Source organism: Chelonia mydas, chromosome 15 (genome assembly GCF_015237465.2).
Source record: "Chelonia mydas isolate rCheMyd1 chromosome 15, rCheMyd1.pri.v2, whole genome shotgun sequence".
Taxonomy (NCBI): Eukaryota; Metazoa; Chordata; order Testudines; family Cheloniidae; genus Chelonia; species Chelonia mydas.
Window position 1 is genome coordinate 27,031,125 of NC_057856.1, and position 24,020 is coordinate 27,055,144.

General features: G+C 44.5%; 2 protein-coding genes across 9 annotated transcripts in view; one reads left to right on the plus strand and one right to left on the minus strand.

The window, feature by feature from the left end:
• The window catches only part of TCTN1 (tectonic family member 1), a 17,787-nt gene extending 11,375 nt beyond the window's left edge, over positions 1–6,412 (plus strand). Inside the window, exons 7-15 of one of the 3 annotated variants that reach the window (XM_037878567.2) lie at positions 819–839; positions 1,455–1,583; positions 2,646–2,771; positions 3,165–3,247; positions 3,714–3,854; positions 4,176–4,332; positions 4,640–4,765; positions 5,249–5,393; positions 5,853–6,412. In XM_037878567.2, the coding sequence (XP_037734495.1) occupies positions 819–839; positions 1,455–1,583; positions 2,646–2,771; positions 3,165–3,247; positions 3,714–3,854; positions 4,176–4,332; positions 4,640–4,765; positions 5,249–5,392 (927 nt within the window). In that variant the 3' untranslated portion in view covers position 5,393; positions 5,853–6,412. The remainder of the gene's footprint in view (positions 1–818; positions 840–1,454; positions 1,584–2,645; positions 2,772–3,164; positions 3,248–3,713; positions 3,855–4,175; positions 4,333–4,639; positions 4,766–5,248; positions 5,394–5,852) is intronic. The other 2 variants (XM_037878566.2, XM_037878568.2) reach the window with 2 other exon arrangements.
• On the minus strand, positions 724–23,297 carry HVCN1 (hydrogen voltage gated channel 1). 6 transcript variants are annotated; one of them, XM_043529075.1, is made up of 8 exons: positions 23,186–23,297; positions 14,592–14,833; positions 13,579–13,683; positions 12,176–12,407; positions 7,164–7,276; positions 4,849–5,006; positions 2,878–2,981; positions 724–2,299 (listed from the first exon to the last, which is right to left on the minus strand). In XM_043529075.1, the coding sequence occupies exons 2-6, from the start codon at positions 14,793–14,795 to the stop codon at positions 4,908–4,910; spliced, it is 753 nt and encodes a 250-aa protein (XP_043385010.1). In that variant the 5' UTR covers positions 14,796–14,833; positions 23,186–23,297; the 3' UTR covers positions 724–2,299; positions 2,878–2,981; positions 4,849–4,907. The 6 variants fall into 6 exon arrangements, with proteins under 6 accessions (XP_043385010.1, XP_043385011.1, XP_043385009.1 ...); XM_043529076.1 differs by lacking the exon at positions 23,186–23,297 and adding an exon at positions 22,617–22,834 and having other exon boundaries at positions 14,592–14,820; XM_043529074.1 differs by lacking the exon at positions 23,186–23,297 and adding an exon at positions 22,617–22,831.
• Positions 23,298–24,020: the final 723 nt, after the last annotated feature.

Genomic DNA, 24,020 nt, shown 5'->3' on the forward strand with positions numbered 1-24,020 from the left:
ACATGGGCATTCATTATTATTCTCAGCCAGTGAAATCTCCATCAGTTTTGCTCAGTTTACTAAGACCAACTTGATTGTCTTGACAGCACTGCAAACGAACCCAGGACCTAAACATTCCTGATTCTGCTTTGTGTGCCTCTGCCAACAAAAAACAAGTTTTAGTTGGTGATTTAATGCAGAATCCAAGAATCCATCTTGGAGCTTGTGGAGCTCTACAGAATTATTGCAGCATAAACTCTTGTCAATAAGCTAAGCAGCATGACATACAAAGACCTGTTATGTAAAGTAGAGGTGCCATTTCTGAAGCCGTTTTTTTGATACAACTAAACTTTCATAGTATATCCTGCTCACTTTATCTTCAGAGTCTGTGTTGCAAAAAGGCAGGCAAGACTGGAAATAGTAAGAGCAGACACCAAGTTTTGGTAACCTTTTAAGGAAATCTTAGATCCACCTATTCCTTGCTGATTTTATTATTGTTTGTGGGAATTTAGCCAAAGTTAGGGCCTGATGCAAAATCCATTGAAATCTAGGAAGTTTTCCACTGACTTCAACGGGCACTGGATCAGACCATAAGGACTACACAATTTTGCTCTTAAATCATGAGGAGTAGCTAACACTTTGACACTGAGGATAATATATGGTATTTCTAGTTACTTCCCTGATGTGAAAGCCATTGTCATATTAGATAATTGTTGGTAGAGGAGAAGGAAATAGACAAAGCAATTAAGTCTTAACCACTTACCTTTTTATTTATTTGCTATTTTTTGCTAATGATTTAGCTGTTGTTTGAAATAGCTTGTTTTTGTTCCCTCCCCTAGGTACCTAAGTCAAGTCAGCTGGTAAGTAACATTATTTCTTAGATGAGACACACTTGGGATGAAATCCTGGCTCCACTGATGTCAATGGGAGTTTTATGATTGCCTTCAGCAGGGCCAAGATTTCACTCTTGCTGTTTAATCCAAGCAAAATATGCAGTTTAAGCCAGTTAGCCTGTCTTCTGTCAGCAATGGTACAGTTAACAAGTGAAAGGGTGCTCAAGAGCTTGGAGCTACTCTCTGAGATGATTTATTAATTCTGGTGATTGAATCCCCACCCAAGTATAATTATAGACTCTAGGTTAGCTCATAGTTGCTATTAAACATGGAACATCTGACTGGTGTTCAGCAATCATGTAACAAGACCATTGTTCTGTCCCTCTGGAACAGAAACCTCAGGCTAGCGCTTGAGGATTTTAGAGCATGCCCTTCGAGGGTGCAGACAAACGCTTGTAGCTTCCTGTCTCTAGGAAGCAAACTACTACTTTCCAGGAAGCCGCTGTTCTAAGACTTCCGAATGATAACAGCTGGAGTTCTTTTAAACAGGAAAAAGTATCAGTCATCCAGGCAGGATCATAGTATGTGCCTTAAAGTTCAGTTATACCCAGTATTCAGAAATGACACTTGTTTATGTTTCAGGTTAATGTTACTCTCCAGACCATAACTGTCCAGTCTCTGAGTGGAACACGTACTCTGCTTAACAGTAGTGATGTCCTTTTGCTCCCCAAGAATTTAGATAATCAAGTGTGCATAAATGTAGTTCTTGGGGTAGGTACACAAATTGTTTTTCCTCTTTGTACTAAATTAAAGGCATGTATGTATTAGATCACTCCTACTTCTCAAACTATTGGAAATCATGACACTTTCAGCTAACATGTGGCGAAAAGAAACTTGATCTTTGGGACAACAGAGTCTTACAACATACAGCATGGTATCCTGCAACTGGATTGGAAATGCACACTAATGCAAAATGGAGCTGTGGGATAAAATCCATCTCTTATTACTTAAGATTTACTATTTGTGTGTGGCAGTTTACATAGACAAGATACAGTCTCCAGGAGCTTAGAATCTAGGATGAGTCTGAGACAGGATGCTTGGGAGAAGAAGGAATACACAAAATAAGATTAAATTGCTGGTTGGGTTGGTACAACGCAAGTTAGTTCATTTCTTTACCTTATTTGAAAATAACGAAACTTGAGGGTTGGTATAGGACAACGAGTAGGAGAGATGGTGTCAGGAAGTCAGTTTTGAAGAAACTGGGATGCATTAAATCATTCCTATTCACTAATAACTAACGTATTGATTTTTGTTACATTTGTATCCTTTATCTCCTACATCTATTGATAGGGATACTGATCTCTCTTTGCAAGTATTACATTTTTCTCTTAGACTAGACCACAACTACTTCCTTGAATGTCACTTCTGTAGTCAGTAGATGAATGGAAAGATAAGTAGGCACTCTCTCTTTTCCCCAAAGTTCCTTCCTGATGAGGAGAAAAGCCAGAATATAAAGGTTATTTTTTCCCCAGACTCCATCAGTCCTTACCCATTAACATTTTATAAAACCATAGGCAGGTATGTCTGACTTCTAATATATGGCCACTATAGAATGATCAGACATGTACTGATTTAGTGATTCAAATCCTGCCTCTACAGCTACATGACTTTACATGGTATTGCAACTGAGAAGGTGCATGTTTCTAGATGGTGGTGATCTTCCAGCACATTTATCCCTAAAGAACGGGAGAAGTGTGGAAAAATTCCCTAGATAGTTTGGTTTTTAGCTCATTTTTTACTTGTTCTAATTAATATGGAAAACTCTGTTTTCAGGTGAGTTATTCTATTACGTACACGGATGCAGGAGAAATAACAGATGCAGCTGTTTCTTTCGTCCTGGGGACAATTAACACTAAAATGCTTCCAATACAGCAAAGCTTTGAAATCACTTTTACTCAGGTAATGTCTAAAGATATTATAGATGACTTACTGAAAGATAATTTAATAACAAACCTTATTAAACTCCCCTCAGAATTAATTACCAGTAAAGTAGAACACAACTTACACTGGATGCATGAGCCAGGCAGAATTTCAGAGCTGTGTGTTCACATCCTCCAAATGCTTTGGTGGTTTTCCTTTTGAAGGCTCATCAGGTGACTGTACACCTGTCTGTAATTAAGGCAAAGTGTTGCTCTGATTTCAGTAAACCCTCTTATAGTCCTAGGCAGAAGTCTTGTATGAACTGATATTTCAAACTACTCAAGACAGTTTATCCTAAATGAATTGACTGTCTCTGTCTTCCAAATATTTAAGTAAAACATAAGAACTGATGTTGTGTAATTTGTGTTACAGCTAAACACAAAGCCAGTCCCTCTTAGTGGAAATCCCGGTTATGGTATTGGATTGCCTCTGAGGGCAGGATTTAGACCTACCGGATATCCTTTTCACATCTAAATGTGGCTTATAGCAGTTTTGAAAAAGCTTTTTGCCTAGGGCAAGTACTTTAGATCAATGAATGAAATATAAGCATATAGACCATCTGCATGGTAAAAGGTGGGCAAGTAGATTTTGTGCCTGGGTTGATACATCTTCATGATGATTTGCCAAGGATGGTTTATAGCATTATCTTTTCCCAAAGGTATGCATTCCTGCTAGCCCATATTTCAGAAATATCTATTGGCTCCATCCTGTACCACTATAATCAGTGGGAGCTTTGCCATTGACTTCCAAGGAAACAGGATCAGGCTCTAATTATGTACTCTAGTAATGTTTCTAAACTACCTACAGAGTATCTTATATTATTGTAGCATTTTCACTTGCATTTTGAGGATTTTACTAAGGATTCCTATTTCATAACACAGTCTGAATATTTAATATTTTGCCTTAACTCTCTGCTATTATATCTGGCATTATTCAGAGCACTAATACACATGGTCAACTTACTGTTTTGCAAAGCTCATCTAACCAGGACTGTCTTGCTGTAGAAGGAGTCAGAACCCCAGTATTATTTGGTTATAATATAATATCTGGTTGTAAACTAAGGTAAGAGGGTAACTTTCCTTTGAGCATTTATCAGTCTATTCTCAAGGTATAATCCACTAGTAATGGTTCCATTTACCTGATTAGAAAATCTTTAGGTGCTAGAACTTTTGTACAATGTACCAGTAGTGGAGGTGGGTGTTGAGTACTTAGTTTTTTAAAAGTAATTTAACGGAATTGTCTTGGAATAGCTGTGTGTGTGTGTGTGTGTATATTATTACCAGCTATAGTCAGAAGAGTAGAGCTCTGTATGAGAGCAAGGGGAAATTATTGCTATGCTAACCTACAAGATTTCACTTAAATTGATCTTTTCTTTTCTGAAAGAATCACTGCAAGTACAGAATGTCAACTCTTGGCCAATATCATCTTGAATGTACTGAAAGGACAAAATTTTCCAGAATATGTAGCTTCATTTGGAAATTCTCAGGCTCAAGATGTATTGGACTGGGTGCCAATCACTCACATCCAATCTTCAGAACAGGTGAAAATAACTAATTTTTCTTTTAAGAACACGCACACTTGAGTCCTCAGCTGCTGTAAGTGGGCACTGAAGTCCACAGTAAAGTCAATGAAGCCACAGTGATTTACATCAGGTGAGGACCCAAGTGCTTTTATGCATGCATGAATAGTGTACCAGAGCACAGGGATAGCAGCATTGTCTATTGAGGGGGACTATGGAGTTACTCTGGTAATTTACAAAACTCCTACATTGAGCTGTTGGGTATTGTACATGTTTAATAAAATGAATGAAGCATCAATCAATATAAGCTAATTTGTAATGTTTTCAGGGCCTGTGCCAAATCCCAGTATCATTTGAAATAGAAGTGAAGTGGACTAAATATGGATCTTTGATGAACCCACAAGCTAAAATCGTGAACGTCTCAGCAACGGTCATTACTACCATACTGGCCCAGGTATGTGGTTAATTTGCTTGCTTTAAGAGTGGAAGAATGTGTTTTATTTAGAATACTAGAGGTGGCGGTTTATTATACATTACCTGTAAGTTGTACATGACAGAGGCCTTGTTATATAAACATTGTTGCTCTTATGTTTCCCTTAGGGCACGTCTTCACTGGCAACGTTAAAGCGTTGCTGCAGCAGTGCTTTAACGTGGCTTGTGTAGTCGCCGCAGAGCGCGGGGAGAGAGCCCTTAGTCTGTCAGAAAGAGATCAAGATAAAACTTTGTTAGAATGTACTGTATCAGTTTTCACTACAATTCAAACAAGTATGGACTCCTTGCTACAAACAAGTTTCCAGTGAAATTGTACCCACTACTCAAAAAGGAAATTCAGTGATGTCAAAGTACCTATGTTACCAGAGACAGCTAAATATTTAACCCCTAGTGAAAAATCAGCTGTATAAAACCAGAGTGAGCCTAACACTTATCTTTATTGCAGACTCATTTTGGAAGTGAAAGAACTATTCAGATAGCAAGTTCTGTTACTTTTGTTGATGTTTCTACACCAGCAGAGCCAGGCTATAAAGCTCCACCAACTATTGATGCCAAGTTACCCTTTGATTTTTTCTTTCCATTTGTTTAATGTAAGTATATATCTAAAACCCATTCAAGTTCTACTTCTTAAACTAAGTAATCACTACGCATTAGATGAACAAAGCCCTCAGCTTCATCTGCTTTTAAAGATAGTAGGAAATATGCCGCTTACTGTAACTCTCTTTAAAAAACAGGCAGGCTGGGGATTTTCCAATGTCCTCATTATTGGCTGACCTGCTTGTAGGGAATCAACGGGAGCAGTTCTGCCAACACCAAATGCTCTTGAAATCCCACCCCTCAGTTTTCACACTTCAAAACTGTGCTTGCACATGTAGTAAGAGTGCACTCACTGGGTGGGCCTTTTCCAGCACCTTAGTCAAGTTTGCACTGAGTCTCGAACAATCCTGCTAGCTGGAATAATCTGTTATGATAGGTTATTTTGGAGCATAATCCTCTTCAGTAGTGCACTAACTTTTACACACGCCACTGCTTTAATGTTTTATTTTAAGAGCTTCAGTTACGCAGTTCCCCTTTTCTGCAGCCCACATGCAAATGAAAATGAAGAGCAAGAACAGAAGAAATAATACACTGCAGAGTATTCAAGCCTGCTGCTGAGGACTCCCAGCTTATCTGGATGTAGCTGATGTGGTTCTTCTCTTGTTCAGAATTGCACGTGCTGGGACTAATTGCACAATTAAGTACAACAGCACCTCTGGAAGTGAACGCTACCCAGCAACAGGATGATACAACCAGAGCAAAGATTAGCGAGGAAGCTCCTCTGACAGAAGACAAATGGGAATAGAGCAGGAGGTGGTTTAGAGACAGGGTAATGCTGAGCTGTAAACTAAGTGACCTTCCTCAGACTGCACTCTTACCTTGGTTGTCTTCTTACATTGCAAGCTCCTACTGCATATTGCAAATGAAGAACACAGCAAAAAACAGCAACTCCTTGAAATAAGTTGTGCCCCCAATATTCACAGCTTTGTAAATATAACTTTATTAAATTTGTTGCAGCATTGACTGTACAGCGATACAGTTAAAGATTTATGCAATAAAATTGTTTAAGGAAGAATGCTGGTTTAATTTTTCAATAATCTGTTGTAAAACTACCTGTACACGATGAGAGCTTTGCAACACCTTTAACCAGACTTTCATTAAATCGCAGTGTTAGTAAAGTAGAAACTACATATAGACAATGCTATACAAGAGAGCACGGAGGTATATAAAGTATCGTAGAGGTCAACAAGGGATCATCAAACTAGCATTTTTTGCACTGGAACCTCCTCAGGGAAGGATTTCCCTCGCCCTACACAGCCAGTCTTTTATTGTGGCTGACGGACAAGTCCATGCTGTTGTAACAGCTTGTTGAGCCTTTCGATTTCTTGCTCCTGTTGGAAACAAAATCTTATTACTGTAGCTCATATCTTAAAACACTTTCCAAGCTACAACAAGAGAGCTCTTCTCCCATTGCTGAAAAGGTAGCCATCCCTGCAGGGAAAAAACACAGCTCTTCAACAAGGCATTGCTAAATAGAATGTGTGCTTACCCTACATAATAGAAGTTGTAGAGGGAATTGGAAATATCATTACCCCTTTTTGAATGGACCCTTATGTTTATAGGATGCCCCAGGGTGTTCTCATACCAACTGAATAGGAGCTGGGTAGATTTCATGGCCAAGGTACAATATCCCAAATCAAGCTGCTGGGATAAAACAGAGCCCAGAGCATGACCCTGGCCATTGGTCTCCTAGATAGCTAGTTGCTGGGAAAGGATTGTAGTCCAGCTCACGCAGCTGTTTACATTTTTATGAGCCTTCTTACCTTCTCTGTGCAGCTGTATTCAAGTTGTTCAACTTTTGTAGCAAGCTGTAGATTTGCTTGCTTCAGCTTTGACACCCGTTGTTCAGAGCGTGTCTTTACTGATAAAATTATTCCTAGGAAACAATGCATGGAGGATTAGCTTTATGATGTAAAACAGCAAACAGTAGGAAGTTAATAGCATCTGTGGTTTGTGCTCAAGTAATTTGTTTTATATCCATTTAGCCTCTCAAACTCTGCTTCTGCCCCTAAATCATGCTTTTCGTAATATGGTTCCCAGATTAGTCCCACAGGGGCTTCAAATGCCAGCATTCTGCTGGGAAGTGGCACTCTGCCACCAATGACCAGGTCCTGGTCATTCAAATCTCTACTTTGAATTTAGCCCTTCAGCAGAACTCAAGGGGATGTGTGGCAGAGTAGCAATTTGTACCTCCATTTTAAACTCAGGTTTTCTGTTGCTATGGCCTTGGCCTTAACCTAACCTAGCGTAAAGCACAACTGAGGAGAGCAAGTACTCTTATCTTCCTGTTTTAGTGGGTTCAAAAACACTGACCATCCAGTCTAGATCCACAGGCTGGGGTGCTGCCTTGACCAGGATTTCACTTGTTCTTTAAAGCTTTTAACTTCTCTTTAAATGCCTCAAAGAAGGACATTCCATTTCCCTTCGTGATACAAGTGTCTTTCCTTTACTAAAGCCATTGCACATAATTCCTCTCCCATAACTGAGGCAAGAATTATCCTACTACCTTTTTCTTTACAAAGAACTGCATCGCCAAATTCTTCCTAGCCTCAAGAGCCTCCTGTTGGGAGACGGGGCAGTGTAATCGTAAAGCTGGCACCCTATGCTTTTTATACCTGCTGCTACATGCAGTGCTACTGGAGCCAGTTCTACATACTTCCCAGCCCTGATTTTCAAGTTCTTGCCTCTCTAGAGGAGAATGGAAACATCCACACCACTTTTTTGCATAGATTCCAGGGCATGTGTGTGCACCTGATGACTGCAACCCTCCTGGCCTGAACACAACCTGAAAGCTATGGAATCCTGATAAAGCCAGAATCTGTCCCCACCCTGTCTGAGCTCGTTCCTTCTTGCGACTGCATTGCTGCAGGCACAGTCTCCAGCAATTCAGGAAACATGAGCGATCTGGCTTCCTTTATTTATTTGTACGACAGACTCCTGTTATGAACATTAGGGAGATCTGGATCAAAGGGAAGGGAAAGCAAAACCCCAAAGATAAGAACTCCCCTTGCTTGTAAATATTTGAGACAGGACTAAAACGTTTAGCTTCAACTAAGATTACATCTTAAGACTGAGATAGCAGTGACTTACATATGCATCATTAGAGACTCACTTTAGCCCACTGTCAGTCTCCAACCTTCACTCCAGATTAAGGTCAGTGTCTGCTTTCTACCCCCAAAATTCATTTATTCTCCCTTTTTCCTTGAGCTGGCCATTAAATCTGTGCAAGCCACACGTTATGGACACAAATATCTTCGCTTTGTCCTAAATAAATGGTGATTCACAACTGTGTCAAGTAATGGGCAGTTGTGTACAGTGGATTTGTAGGCTCTGTGTACAGGGGCTGCAGTACAGCTCTAGGTCTCAGAGTAACAGCCGTGTTAGTCTGTATTCGCAAAAAGAAAAGGAGAACTTGTGGCACCTTAGAGACTAACCAATTTATTTGAGCATAAGCTTTTGTGAGCTACAGCTCACTTCATCGGATGCATACTGTGGAAAGTGTAGAAGATCTTATTATATACACACAAAGCATGAAAAAATATCTCCTCCCACCCCACTCTCCTGCTCGTAATAGCTTATCTAAAGTGATCACTCTCCTTACAATGTATATGATAATCAAGTTGGGCCATTTCCAGCACAAATCCAGGTTTTCTCACCCCTCACACACACACAAACTCACTCTCCTGCTGGTAATAGCTTATCTAAAGTGACCATTCTCCTTACAATGTGTATGATAATCAAGTTGGGCCATTTCCAGCACAAATCCAGGTTTTCTCACCCCCCCACCCCCCCACACACACAAACTCACTCTCCTGCTGGTAATAGCTTATCTAAAGTGACCACTCTCCTTACAATGTGTATGATAATCAAGGTGGGCCATTTCCAGCACAAATCCAGGTTTGAGGTTTTAGCCTTGAATGGGGGAAGATCAGGACTTCAAAATTTTAATGCCAAAATGGCTTCTTTGTGATGCAGGAAGGAAATGGTTCCCAGCTGCTGGGTATGTGGTTTTTTATATGTACTGTTTTGTTACTGTTATCATGAATAGGTCGGAATATGAACAAGAGGCTGCTCGGCAGCTCTCCAACACCACTTTCTACAAGCCATTACCCTCCGATCCCACTGAGGATTACCAAAAGAAACTACAGCATTTGCTCAAGAAACTCCCTGAAAAAGCACAAGAACAAATCCGCACAGACACACCCCTGGAACCCCGACCTGGGGTATTCTATCTGCTACCCAAGATCCATAAACCTGGAAATCCTGGGCACCCCATCATCTCAGGCATTGGCACCATGAAGCAGGATTGTCTGGCTATGTAGACTCCCTCCTCAGGCCCTATGCTACCAGCACTCCCAGCTATCTTCGAGACACCACTGACTTCCTGAGGAAACGACAATCCATCGGTGATCTTCCTGAAAACACCAGCCTGGCCACTATGGATGTAGAAGCCCTCTACACCAACATTCCACACAAAGATGGACTACAAGCCATCAGGAACAGTATCCCCGATAATGTCACGGCAAACCTGGTGGCTGAACTTTGTGACTTTGTCCTCACCCATAACTATTTCACATTTGGGGACAATGTATACCTTCAAATCAGCGGCACTGCTATGGGTACCCGCATGGCCCCACAGTATGCCAACATTTTTATGGCTGACTTAGAACAAAGCTTCCTCAGCTCTCGTCCCCTAACGCCCGTACTCGCGCTATATTGATGACATCTTCATCATCTGGACCCATGGAAAAGAAGCCCTTGAGGAACTCCACCATGATTTCAACAATTTCCATCCCACCATCAACCTCAGCCTGGACCAGTCCACACAAGAGATCCACTTCCTGGACACTACAGTGCTAATAAGCGATGGTCACATAAACACCACCCTATACCGGAAACCTACTGACCGCTATTCCTACCTACATGCCTCCAGCTTTCACCCAGACCACACCACACGATCCACTGTCTACAGCCAAGCTCTACAATACAACCGCATTTGCTCCAACCCCTCAGACAGAGACAAACACCTATAAGATCTCTATCAAGCATTCTTACAACTACAGTACCCACCTGCTGAAGTGAAGAAACAGATTGACAGAGCCAGAAGAATACCCAGAAGTCACCTACTACAGGACAGGCCCAACAAAGAAAATAACAGAACGCCACTAGCCACCACCTTCAGCCCCCAACTAAAACCTCTCCAACACATTATCAAGGATCTACAACCTATCCTGAAGGACGACCCATCACTCTCACAAATCTTGGGAGACGGGCCAGTCCTTGCCTACAGACAGCCCCCCAACCTGAAGCAAATACTCACCAACAACCACACACTACACAACAGAACCACTAACCCAGGAACCTATCCTTGCAACAAAGCCCATTGCCAACTATACCCACATATCTATTCAGGGGACACCATCATAGGGCCTAATCACATCAGCCACACTATCAGAGGCTCGTTCACCTGCACATCTACCAATGTGATATATGCCATCATGTGCCAGCAATGCCCCTCTGCCATGTACATTGGTCAGACTGGACAGTCTCTACGTAAAAGAATAAATGGACACAAATCAGATGTCAAGAATTATAACATTCATAAACCAGTCAGAGAACACTTCAATCTCCTGGACACTCGATTTCTGATCTCAAAGTGACTATTCTTCAACAAAAAGAAAAGGAGTACTTGTGGCACCTTAGAGACTAACCAATTTATTTGTGCATAAGCTTTCGTGAGCTACAGCTCACTTCATCGGATGCATACTGTGGAAAGTGTAGAAGATCTTTTTATATACACACAAAGCATGAAAAAATACCTCTTCCCACCCCACTCTCCTGCTGGTAATAGCTTAAAGCTATTTTTCATGCTTTGTGTGTATATAAAAAGATCTTCTACACTTTCCACAGTATGCATCCGATGAACTGAGCTGTAGCTCACGAAAGCTTATGCTCAAATAAATTGGTTAGTCTCTAAGGTGCCACAAGTACTCCTTTTCTTGTTTTGTTACAGTAGCAGCAAGGTCTGGAAGGGGAGGGGGGTGGAGAAATATCACTGCCAGCCTTTTAATTTTTTCTTTGCTGATGTCAAGGAAAAATGTAAATAATTCTCAATCCTTTTTTGAGAGTGACATTTAGGGCAGACAGGCTTGTACATATTTTCATAGTACTGTACAATTAAACCAGAATCAACTGGAAAAAGATTCTCAAGTAGCACAACGACCATTATCCAGATCGCCATCAGCAGCAGTCTGGAAAACACAAGTGACAAGAGGAAGTGCTGAAGTGGCAAAATGCATATTTTACTAGTGATCTGGAATCCCAGAAGGACAGAGAGACTACACTATTCCCCCCTGACATGTTATTAAGACACTCACATAATACAACGCATATGTTATCCCTCTTCAAGCGTGAGTAATCTAAGAATGTTTTAAGAGTAGTGTGCTGGATACATGGGTATTATTTGGTTAGGGCATCTGGGTTCTGCCATAAATCAGGTCTCCACTGTGTAGGAGCTGTGCTACCACAACAGATGATCCCTGCCCCAAAGAGCTTACAAACTCACTCAGGCTAAACTCCTGCAACAAAATCTGCATGGGCAAAACACCCGTGTCCACATGGCACTTGCTGCACGATCAGGATGCAGGTTAGCAAATGTGCCTCTTGCATACGTCTTTGGGATGCTTCGCCGCCCCCGCCCCCAACTTGGTTCAGCACGTGTACTGTAAAAATAGCCAGCAAATTCCCTGAAACTAACTATCTGACATAAACTTACCATTTATAATTCTGGCCACTCGCCACAGTCGGAGTAGGATCAATAGTCCAGCCGCTTGAAATTCATGTTCCCGAAACAGAAGGACGACATCGATGATAAACGAAACCACCACCACTATTCCATCCAGGACTTCAAACTTGTGGTGAAAGAATTCCAGGCGATAGACAAATATTTTAAACCCAACTTCCACCAAAAAGAGGGTTACAATAGAAAGGCTCAGGTAGTGAAATACCTGGGAAAAGACAATGCCAGGTATATGTAGAAGCCATATAACTATTAACATTAGCAAATTAGTCTGATGCATGTCCTTCATTATATTAGAAGTACTCCTGCACCTTTGATTGACCAGCAAATAGGCAAAGTGATTAAATGTGTGTAACAAAAGGATCTTACTGAACAGATGAGAAGCCACCAAACATTTGTATAGTATCTCTGGATGGTCTAAGGCCTTACCTAAACTAGGATTTAAGGTGTGATGTTAGCACATTAGCTAACATGTTTTAAAAGTCTAGTGTAGACAAGGCCGTTAACACATACTAAATGAGGTCCCTCCTAAAGTTTACCTCAACCAGCTAACATGGGTTAAAACTACAACTGCCTTGTCTTCACTAGGATTGTAACACTGCTTATTTTAACACCACTTAAAAATACACTTTTTTCTAGTGAAAAAGCAAGTCCTAAGAGAATAACAGTGGATAACTAGGAGCTTGTCTACAATTAAAATACAACTGCGCTGATGCAGCACTTCCATGAGACTCTGTCTATACAGATAGGAAGGGTTCGTCTGTTGGTTTAGGTAATCCACCTCCCCGAGAGGCAGTAGCTAGATTGATAGAAGAATTCTTCCACTGACATCTCCACGGGGACTTAAGTCAGCTTAACAACAGTGGTTGGAGTGTGGATTTTTCACATCCCTGATCAACATAGTTAAACCAACCTAATTTTCTAGCATAGACCAGGCCTAAGTGTTGTCTTCCTTAGTCTGCAGACAAACAGCTACAAGGCCTGTGCTGCTTGGAGAGTTCCCAAGAGCAGTCTTGTCAGTTTTTACTGCTGCCTTTCAGAACTCTATGGGCAGTCATAAAACAGACAGGGATCACAGTAATTTCACTCCGCAAGTCAGGAAAGCCTCGAGCTCCTGTAGAGACAAATGCTATGGAGCAGGACTCAGACCAGAGAGTAGGGTAGATTAGTCAGTTCTCAATTGCAGAAGCCAGGTGCGATCCTTAGGCCCTGCACAGGATCTCCATCTTTTGTAGCCTCCAACTACTACCACTTTGATGGATCTGAGGTCCCCCAATCCCAGTGACTGCCAGAAGGAAGAATTCCCTATCTTGCTATCTGGCTTTGAATTGCCCTGGAGAAGAGAGACTGGTTCATTCAGAGGTTTGTCTGCATTTTACCTTTGGTGCTATTTCATGTTTGTCTGGGTGGATGATTTTCACGTCCAGAAGCAATTCAGCGAGCACCAACAAAGCATCCAAAATGACCAAGCAAACAACCAATATCTGTGAGGAGAGGAAAACAACAGCAGGATAATAAATACTCTCTTTTGTTTAATATTTGCACTATTTAGGGCAATTGACAAACAAATTCATGCTAAAATTATCCAGCCTGCATATGTACAATCTTACCAGGACATTCAGCCTGAAAACTAGCAGAGCTATGAAGGCTGCCCTGGATTGTTGATTGGATTTATTGTATTTAGATTAGTTTCCATTTGTGCCTATCTAAGGCCCTCATCACGAACGCAGACAGTTGCTGCAGAGAAAGGAACACTTACTGGTCTCAATGCTGTAATTCCTTACTCATGGAAGCAGTCTCATTAACATCATGGGGATTACTCACTTTAGTAAGGGTTGCAGGATCTGGCCCTTGATTTTCCAGTTTAGGTGACTGCCCACAATAAGTAGTTTATAACTAAATTTGCAAAGTCTTGTTTAAATGTATGAAATTGCTTCATTTACATGTGACCTCGTGTATTACTGAAAATAAGCCAAAATCCCTCCAGATCAGCTAAAGATTTCTCCTTACTCAGCAATGGGAGTTCATTAGGAAATTCCTGCTCACATAGGAACTCAGGGTGAATTCCCACTCAGCCTTCACCTCACAGAAAGTTCACCATTACAAAAGCATGTATTAAGGCCTTACATTGCTCAGCATCTCAGGAAATGCTGAGACTCACTTCAGACTGAGTCATGTGGATTTTAGAAAGAATGCACTAGTTCAGCAGATTATTTGTAGATGTTCACATAGGAGATTATGGGTCTTTTTAAAGCGTTTTTATCTGCCCCCTTCAATGTTAGAATTTATTAGTTCTTTTACATCTATTCTAATTCCATTAATTTTTAATACAATTATTTCAACAGGCTTACTTGGGTGCGTCAGGGTTTCTCTTGCCTGCTTGTAACCCTACCTGAAATTTGCGGGAACTGAAGACTTTTTTCATCACATCCCGGAAGGAACGAGGTCTGATTGAGGAATTCATGTTAATCGTTGAATCTTCCGGCTTCTGCCCACCTTCCTCCTCCACCTGCTCTTCCTCCCATTTCTTGTAGTCATTGCCCCACTGCACGGGGTCGTCTCCCACAACAGTGAAGTGTTTCAGATACATGGACATGGCTCTTGGTTAAGCGACCATTACTCTGCAGAAATACACTATGGGAATACACAGTCAGAACGGTAAAACAATGTAAACCACTGCCCTGAAACATCCCAGAAATCTGAATTCCTCCCAAAACAAGCTCATCAATGCTTTGAAATGGGAAAGCAACAAAAGCCTTTTGAACACTTGCATATTGTATCTACTTACAACTCAGGTATCAGAACCACACTGACATTCAGATCTCCGGGTGTGAGGCTCAACTCAATGGAAACTTATATCTGTTTCCTGCTTGATTTATTCCAATATCAAATCTTGACAGATTTTTAACCACACCACAAAGATAAGCTGGTTAACACCCAGGTCTGCCTTCCCATCTAACAGATGCTTTACTACCGGTATCACATACATTGTATCTAGGTTTCCAAATTTGCCATAGTGCTCCGCGAGTCATTAGAGATACTCTCCAAATAAGTTCTCCAACAAGGGTAGTTCACAAGAGCGTTGTCTTATTTTTAGAAGATAGCAGATAATTTGTAAGCTGGCATGAAATTGACCTTGTTGATCAAAAATTGCTTAGAGACACTGTCATTTGCTTTGCTTAACATACCCTGCATGTTGTCATAGGGTTGGGGGAAATCAAATATTTTCACACGCAGACAGATAAGCAGGACAAATAGCGCAAGAAAAATGAGTCCCTTTAAATGCTTTATTGACACCTGTCTGCAAGCAGCACAAGTTTTCGCGGAGACAGGTCTCACGCCTATTTAGGCTTGTGCCATGGAACCAAACGGTTACTCAAGCAAGGCTTCAGGCACGTTTTCAGGAAAAGACGTATTCTTCACGCCTCAGTGTATTTCTGTAGCTTAAGTTTCTGCCTCTTGCTTCTGGGGTACATTTTTCCTGATTGCTCTGTCTGGGGTCTGTGCTTTACTCCTTCGAGTGCCGCCTTCTTTCTCCGTGCCCTTCACAGGCAAGGATGGTTCTCTGGTGTCCCCCACAGCACTGACAGTGCCCCAGGACATATTCTCTTTCAGCTCCTAGGGGTTCTGTTAACTGACCTGGACCTGGCTGCTTTACCAGGCGGTGGGTTTAACCCGGAACCTGCTTGTTTGGGTCTTTTCAGGAGAACAAGGAAGAAAGGTTCTGGTGACCAATTTGTGCGTTTTCCTTTCCCCGGTATGTTTTGTATGAAAGGTCACTGTTGCAATAGGGGGCATGCATCTACTCCTTCCCTTCCTGTCATGTCCTTCTCTGCACCCACTGCCCTACGGCTGGCTCTGTTGGGGCAACATGGAGAAGCACTTTAACTGAGATTACAGTTAAAATAATCATTATTGCGTGTCTGTTTGTTGTGGGTGTGACCCACCTTTACTGAACACCTTAGTGGAATGTAACCTATCAGCCCTTGAGCTAATCCCTTACAAGAGGACTTGGCAGCCCGAGGGCTACTCTATGGTGCTCTGCTCTCTTGAAGGGATGAGGGGGATCAGGAATCTGCACAGGAAAGAGAGTCCGAGTTATCAGACCCACTGCAGGATCTAGGCCATAGGGAGGAAGGGGTTAAATTAACATTCTGCAGCTACCCACATGCTTCACTGATACCGTACACCCCCCGCCCCTCCACCACCACGGCTAGGGTTCCGTACACCCCCCACCACCACCACCACCACGGCTAGGATTCCGTACACCCCCGCCCCTCCAGCACCACAGCTGGGGTTCCATACACCCCCTGCCCCTCCATCATCCCTGATATAACACTATAGGTAACGTGGGATTTAGGGAAGTTTTTAGAGCAAGGAAGTCCTTTCCCCTGAAGAGGGCAAGGTACCTGGCCCAGCACAGATCCAGCTAATCTCTGTTTATACTACTTGTCTGAGAATTGCTCCTTGTGCGTTGCCAAACAGCAGGGAGGTTAACTAGATACTTCAAAATGTCTAAAAACAAATAATAAAATTACAGAGGTGAAACACAAACACTTCTCCCACAACCTAGTGGTGAAAAATAAAAGGCCCAACTGACCTGCTCATCCATCAAAAGGATGCATTTCCATTAGGCACCAAGTTACTAAGACCAACAATGGAAGATTAGTAAAAAATGTAACACATGGAAGTTAGATAAACAATACTTATTGGAAATCCAATATAAAGGTTATCATTAATTTATGCGTACTAGGAGATTGGCTCTTAGCAGTTAAACTTGATTAGGGTTCTCTAATACTGCCGTGCAGTGAATGGATATGGACATCATTCCATTTGTGAAAAATGTCAATATCCTCAGAGTTGAGCAATATGGAGAGTTTGTTTTTAAGAAGCTGGGCTACATTGTAACACTGAAAAGGTAAAAATTAGAATGTACATAACCCAGAGAGAACACATAAGGATAGAAACAATTAGATCTCTTTGGAGCAGGGACCATCATTTACTATGACCCTGGGTGAAGTGACTGTCCCCTCAAAGTGACAGAGGGAGAGACTGAGACAGAGAAACAGTTTCTACTCCAGTGTCCCAAATATGGGGAAGTGCCAGAAAAATATTTCGGCAAACGATCAGGAACGATAAGAGACGTCTCTTCAAAAAGTGACACGGAAGAGCTGTCAGAAAGGAGAGATGGCATCATACGATGTATCAATCGGCCATCTGATCAGACCAGACCACAATGAGTAATGGCCACAAGGGATCAAACCCCAACACAGTGTTGGGTATGTACCTGTCGTACCCACCTGTGACAGATGGCTGAGGTGGGTCTTGTCATCTCCCCATGCTTTGGCAATGTCTACGTCATGGGTCATGCCAAAGAGTCTAACTGAATTTAATTGAAAATTGTGCTTGTGCAGTGCCTATCACAATGGACTCTTCACCTGGTTGAGGCCTCTGACCACAACATGCTTGTTGAACAGTAACAGTGGATCAGAAACAGAAGTGCAGGAAGATCTAACCATGGCTGTCAAACTTTTCTCAACAAAATATAAAGCAAAGAGTTTTTTCTCAGGTCTCCTGGTTTACATGATTATCTATGACAGGGGTAGGCAAACTTTTTGGCCCGAGGGCCACATCTGGGTATGGAAATTGTATGGCACGCCATGAATGCTCACAAAATTGGGGGTTGGGGTCTGGGGAGCGTGAAGGCTCTGGGGTGTGGGGGCAGGCTCCGGCTGGGGGTGAGGGCTCTGGGGTGGGGCCGGGGATGAGGGGTTGGGGATGCAGGAGGGTGCTTCGGGCTGGGTTCAGAGGGCAGGAGGGGGATCAGGGTTGGGGAGGGGGTTGGGGTGCAGGAGGGGGTCAGGGGTGCAGGCTCTGGGTCACGCTTACTTCAAGCAGCTTCCGGAAGCAGTGGCATGTCCCCACTCTGGCTCCTACATGGAGGCATGGCCAGGCAGCTCTGTGCACTGCCCCCTGTCCGCAGGCGCTGCCCCTGCAGCTCCCATTGGTCGTGGTTCCCGACTAATGGGAGCTTGGGTTGGGGGCAGCATGCAGAGCCCCTTGGCTACCCCTACACATAGGAGCTGTAGGGGTGACCTGCCACTGCTTCCAGGAGACACGCGGAGCGGGGCAAGCCCTGGACCCCACTCCCTGACAGGAGCTCAAGGGACAGATTAAAACATCTGGAGGGCTAGATGCGGCCCCAAGGCCGTAGTTTGCCCACCCCTGATCTATGAGGATGCAGACTTGAAAAAAAAAAAAACCATGAGCAGCACAACCTATCCTAAAATAAATGGGGGATTGGAGAGCTTTTATGATTCCAGTAACACAGGCAGACTTAGTGCTGGGAATTAAGAACTGCCATACTGGGACAGACCAGTGGTCCATTTAGCCCAGTGCCAGAGCTTCCAGGGGGAGTGAACAGAACAGGGCAATTTTGGAGAGATCCACCTGTCTTCCCCTCCTGCCTTCTGGCAGTCAGATGCGTAGGGTTGCCCTGAGCATGGGATTACATCCCTGACCAATTTGGCTAATACCCATTGATGGACCTATCTTGTACTTTTTGAACCTAATTATACTTTTGGCCTTCACAACATCCTGTGGTAGTAAGTTCCACAGGTTGATTGTGCATTGTGTGAAACTGTCACTATGATGATATTTTATTTTCACCAGGGCTAAGGCCTCCACATTGTACTGAGTAAACTTCAGAGTTACAGCTTCAGGGACAATCCTGCTTCCTCAAGAATCCTTCAGAAGCTGAAAAGCTACAGGAGAAAGTTCAAGGTAAACACCAAAGTTGATGTAGCTGCGGGAAGGGACAGAGACTCTGAAGCCTAAAACCAAACCGGGTTAATGATCTAATCCAGAAGCCACTGAAGTCAAAGGGAGTCTTTCTATTGCCTTCTTTGGGCTTTGGAACAGGCCCTAAACTGGGCTAGAACACGGGCTAGACCAGTCTGTGATGGGATAAAATGGGGGTGCTGCATCTGGTGTTACCTTGTCAACTTTGCTGCTACAGAACATCTTCTGCCCTGCCTTGCAATATAACCTGTAGCCTCTGGCTCCCCTTTGGCTGGGAATAAATAGCTCACTGAATTGCAGCTGAAATCGTGTCTTGGAGGACTTTACCCTTCTCAAGTGCTCTCCCTAGCTCCTCTTAAGGGCAGCTACAAAGACAGGCCTGTGGCCCCAAAAGGCAGGAAAAGAAATTCTCTGGACTTTATTATTTGTTGTCTTTTGTTCCATCTCTTTAGCTGATCTTGGCATCTTGCCAAATGGGCTGAGATCTGCACCAATAAACAAAAGAAAACCCTTTTATTCCCAATATTAAAATAAGAAGAACAAGATTCCTCTTACAGAAGTCAGAATTGCCCTAGTCAAACATTTACTATTTCAGCTTCAGATATTCACAAGAAGATAGCTCCTGAAACATGGCAGTGGTGTGGTCAGTTTTACAGTCCTTGGGAACACTGGAGATTTCAGATTAAAATGCAAGATGCTACAGTTCAGTGTTTTTGGGTCAGGGGGTTATACAGCCTGGGGTGGGTCTGGGAGTCACTGTTTTATTAAAACAACGAGGAGTCTGGTGGCACCTTAAAGACTAACAGATTTATTTGGGCATAAGCTTTCGTGGGTAAAAAACCCACTTCTTCAGATGAATGGAGGGCTCTGGGCTTTTTTTATCCACAAAAGCTTATGCCCAAATAAATCTGAGAGTCTTTAAAGTGCCACCAGACTCCTCCTTGTTTTTGTGGACACAGACTAACATGGCTACCTTTCCGATACTGTTTTATTAGTCTCCACTAATCTATGTTAGATACTTATCTGGTCCCCACAGTGAAGAGCTCAGATAGGACTTATTTTCCCAGCGCCTCTGTGAGGTGCAGCAGTGCTATTAACCCATTTCACACATGGGGAACTGAGCCAGAGAGGCACTATGGGATTAGTCCAAGATCACACAGGGAGTCTATGGCAGGGCAGGAACAGAACACAAGCCTCCCAAGTCCCAGGCTACTGCTGTATCTACTGGACCACTTCCACTCCTACATTGCACCCCATCGCTCAGTGCACATCCTTAGCTTAGCTTCACTTTCATCAATAGAATTCAATTAGAAATCTGCCTCATTGATTGCTTATTCTGTAGTTCCTGGACTCAATTACACTACATGGGCCTGAACCTACTGCAGTCAGTGAGGAATCTTTCCATTGACTTCAGTGAACCCCATATGAATCAGATGGGTCCACAGGCAAAGATTACATCCTGGTCTAAACTTCTCCAGAAACACAGGACATTTGGTTTAGATTCACACTGGTCCAAACTTCGCCAAAACCCTGGGGTGACTGGTTCAGCCTGACCTCTTACATAGACACCCTCAGCTGTTACATGACATTAAGAGAAATTAGATATTTACACCCAGCTGCCAAATTAGGAAGTATTGAAAAAAATGAAAGTAACGCTATGCCAAAAACAGCCCCACAAAGCCACAGTAACAAAACAAATGCAAAATTTTGTCAGGTGACATATTAAAAAAAAATCAAGTCTCAAATTGTTACAATAAATACACTGTAAACAATGAAATATTCTTCAAATATGCACTCAGTCCACCATGAATCACTGGTGGTGGTGTAAAAACGAACAGGAGAGCCAAGTCTAGTTTACCCACTAACGAGTAATATTGCTCAATAGTTAGTAATAACCCCTTCCTGTCCACCATCCCTCTTAGGCTTGTGACCCCGCCCCACTACTTATTTGTACACTGGTCACAACTCAGGACTGATTAAAATGGATTGAAAGAACAACATGCTTGAAAGTTTGTGTGAGGTTCTTCCAAAGAGGCTGCTGCTAGCCCCTGCATGAAGACCAAGCATTAAATATTATATTACACTACTCCTTACAGCAGTGTCCCAGTCCGCTTTTTACCAGGTGACTTTTCCTTTAGGATAAGGGCACATAGTCATGGTCACCCATGCTTTTGTCACCTCAAGATGAGACTATTGCAACGTGATTGACATGGGGCTGCACCTTCAAACCATTCAGGGGGGGTGCCTCCCAGCCTGGGCAGACAGATTCACGCCGGCACAGCTTGAGCTGGCATGGTAAAACTAGCAGGGTGGACGCCATGAGCAGAGCTAGCACGAGTCTGTCTACCCGGGTTGGGAGGCACGGTCCCAGCCGCCACACAGATGTTGCTGCGAGGGGCTTCTCAGGGGAGCAAATGACACCAGCGTTCCCGGACGTGCACTGGCTGCCTACTGGTTATGACCTTTAAAGCCCTAACGGGCCTGGGACCAGCCTTCCTGCTCCATGCCTTACCGCCATAGCTGCACTCAAGCCGGCTCCCTCTTGTCATACAGGAGAAGGGGGGACTGGGAGGGTGTCCTCTGGCTGGGCTCCAAGACTCTGGAGCTTGCTTCCTTCCTTGGTTCAAAATAACCTAGACTGGGCCACTCTCCAGGCCCAGTGCAGAAGGCCCCTTTGAGGCCATCTCTGGCGAAAGTGCAGGGGAGGAGGACGAAGGGGACTGGCAGCTGGCTGAGTGCCCGTGGAACGTGTTTTAATGCCTCTATTTCATTGTATTTACAGTTAGCCACATGTGGGCACCTGGAGCCTTGGCCAGGGGCCGTTATTATTTTAAATCTACAGATAAACCAGTTAAAATAAGGAGCAGGGACACAACTGGGCGGCTTCTGTGTAGTCCACTGTAGATGGCCTGGGAAGCGCTTGTCTCTCTCAGCAGGGGGCAGGCTGCATGGATGGCATCGGTAGCACAAGCACCACGGCCAGGGCAAAGCCTCTGCCGCTGGGAGACACTTTGCCACCTTTCCGCCCCCAGGGGGCGCCACGCAGCGGTTGCTGGTTTGCGTGCGGTGCGGAGGCCAGAGGCCACGGGGACGGGCTCCCTGAACAACCATCACAGGGACAGAGGGCACGTGCCACCGGCGCGCTGGTTCTGCTCCCCTCTGTTAGCCCATGAACTGCTCAGGCACCCGGAGGTAGCGCACCAGGGGAGGCCGTTTGCTCCCAAGCACGGACCCAGAGGGGAGGCTGGGTCAGCGCCCCCCCAGGCAGGCAGCCTGCCCAGCGTCTGCCCCCTCCCCGGCCGGGCCCTGCCCCATGGAGGGGCTGCTCTGTTGGACTCGCTAAGTCTCCTGGCTCAGGCCAGGGGAAACAGCAGCAGCAGCCCCGGCGTCTGCCCGCTCAGAGACCCCGCGTTCCCCGCCGGGCAGGGCCCCCACGCCCCGCGGAAGGGGCCCCGGCCGGAGCATCTCGCCCGCCCGCCCCCCCGCTGCCCTGCGAAGTGGAGGGGCCCCGCCGGGGCGCTCAGTGCAGCGAGCCCCGGCCCCGCGCAGCAGAGTCAGGGGCCGCCCGCCCGCAGCCCGCCAGGAAAAGCCAGTCCCCCGCCCGGCAGAGCGATACCGTGTCTCCGGGCTGCCCGCGTCCGCCAGGCGCTGTCACTCCGCCGGGCTCCGGAGCGAGCTGCGATCTCCCCCGCCCCAGGCTAGCGGTAACCCTCCGCCGGATGCGTGGCCTTCCTCCACCCCTTCCCCCTCATTGGTGCAAGCAGGAGCGTGGAAGAAGAAAACAAAAGTTGGAGGAGTGGACTCGGCGTCCCGTTATCCGGTTCCTGGAAGGTGGATTCTTCCTGCAAACTTTCCCTCCGCCCCGGGCATCCTCCAGCCCGCCTCCGCCCACGCCTCTCCACACGTGCTCCGGCCCCCCGCTCTCCCACGCCAGGCGAAGGAGACCTCGCCGCTCGCGCCCCCGGGGCAAGGTGCGCCCCGAAACTCAGACCCCGGCCCCGGCCCGAGTCCCTATTGCTCGTGCGTGGGACATCAAACCCCGCCGGCTGCGGTGGATTCTGCAGTTCCCAGCCGGGGGGAAACTTTCCTGAGAGTTCGTGCAGCGTCCGTGGGGGTTCCCAGGTTCTCAGCCTGCCACTAACAACAGCTGGGGGACTTGAACGTGCCTCCGCCGGCATTACTCACCCCTGATACTGTTTGCTTACTTCGTTTGCACTTCACCCGGCTGCAGGACAGTGACAATAATCTGGTCTGTTCCCCTCTGCTTAAGGTGCTTCTCCTGTCCTGTTTGCGCGGCAGACGTTTCAGGGAAAGGAAACCCTGTTTTCATTTAGATACAAACATAATTTATAGTTTTATTATTTATTTTAATGGCTTTTTATCTATCCCTGACAATTTCCCCTTAGTTCTTGGTCACCGATCAGGGCTATGCCCTGTGTGGGAGGAAAAGCTGGGTCACTATGCCCTGCGTGGGAGGGAAAGCTCTTTTTTCTGTTCTGTTCCAGTTTTTGTGCCCTACCTTTCACCATAGCTGCTGATCACCTATCGCCTTGTTGGTTGCACTTCACCTACAGTGGCTGTAAATAAATACATAGGATACTGCACTTTGCTATTTATTGTAGCACAGTTATTTACAGTATCCCCTAAACTCAGAATGGGAAAGCCCTGGGTTGCTGTGATAAGTGTAATCACGAATAGCAGCTACTGTATCTGTTACCTCCGACTCCCATCCCCTTTCTTATTTAAATACTGCTAGAGCTCCCTGTCTGAACAATGGCTCTTCGAGGTAACTATAAACTAGAGTTTAGAAAATGATGAATGCTACTGAGTTCAGGCTTGTAAATAAGTAAGCCACAAAGGATCCTCAAGTTTCCCCTCTTGGGATAGGATGAGGGACTAAACAACACATGACAATGCTGGTCACGTCACTTAATGCAGTGGTTCTCAACCAGGGGTACACAGAGGTCTTCCAGGGGGTACGTCAACTCTTCTGGATATTTGCCTAGTTTTACAACAGGCT

Coding starts and splice junctions, on each gene's coding strand:
- HVCN1 (XM_043529075.1), bottom strand. CDS start 14,795: ATGTCCATGTATCTGAAACACTTCACTGTTGTGGGAGACGACCCCGTG. Junction 12,408..13,578: donor AACATGAAATAGCACCAAAG/GTAAAATGCAGA, acceptor GTCTTTTCCCAG/GTATTTCACTACCTGAGCCT. Junction 7,277..12,175: donor AGTGGCCAGAATTATAAATG/GTAAGTTTATGT, acceptor ATTGTTTCCTAG/GAATAATTTTATCAGTAAAG.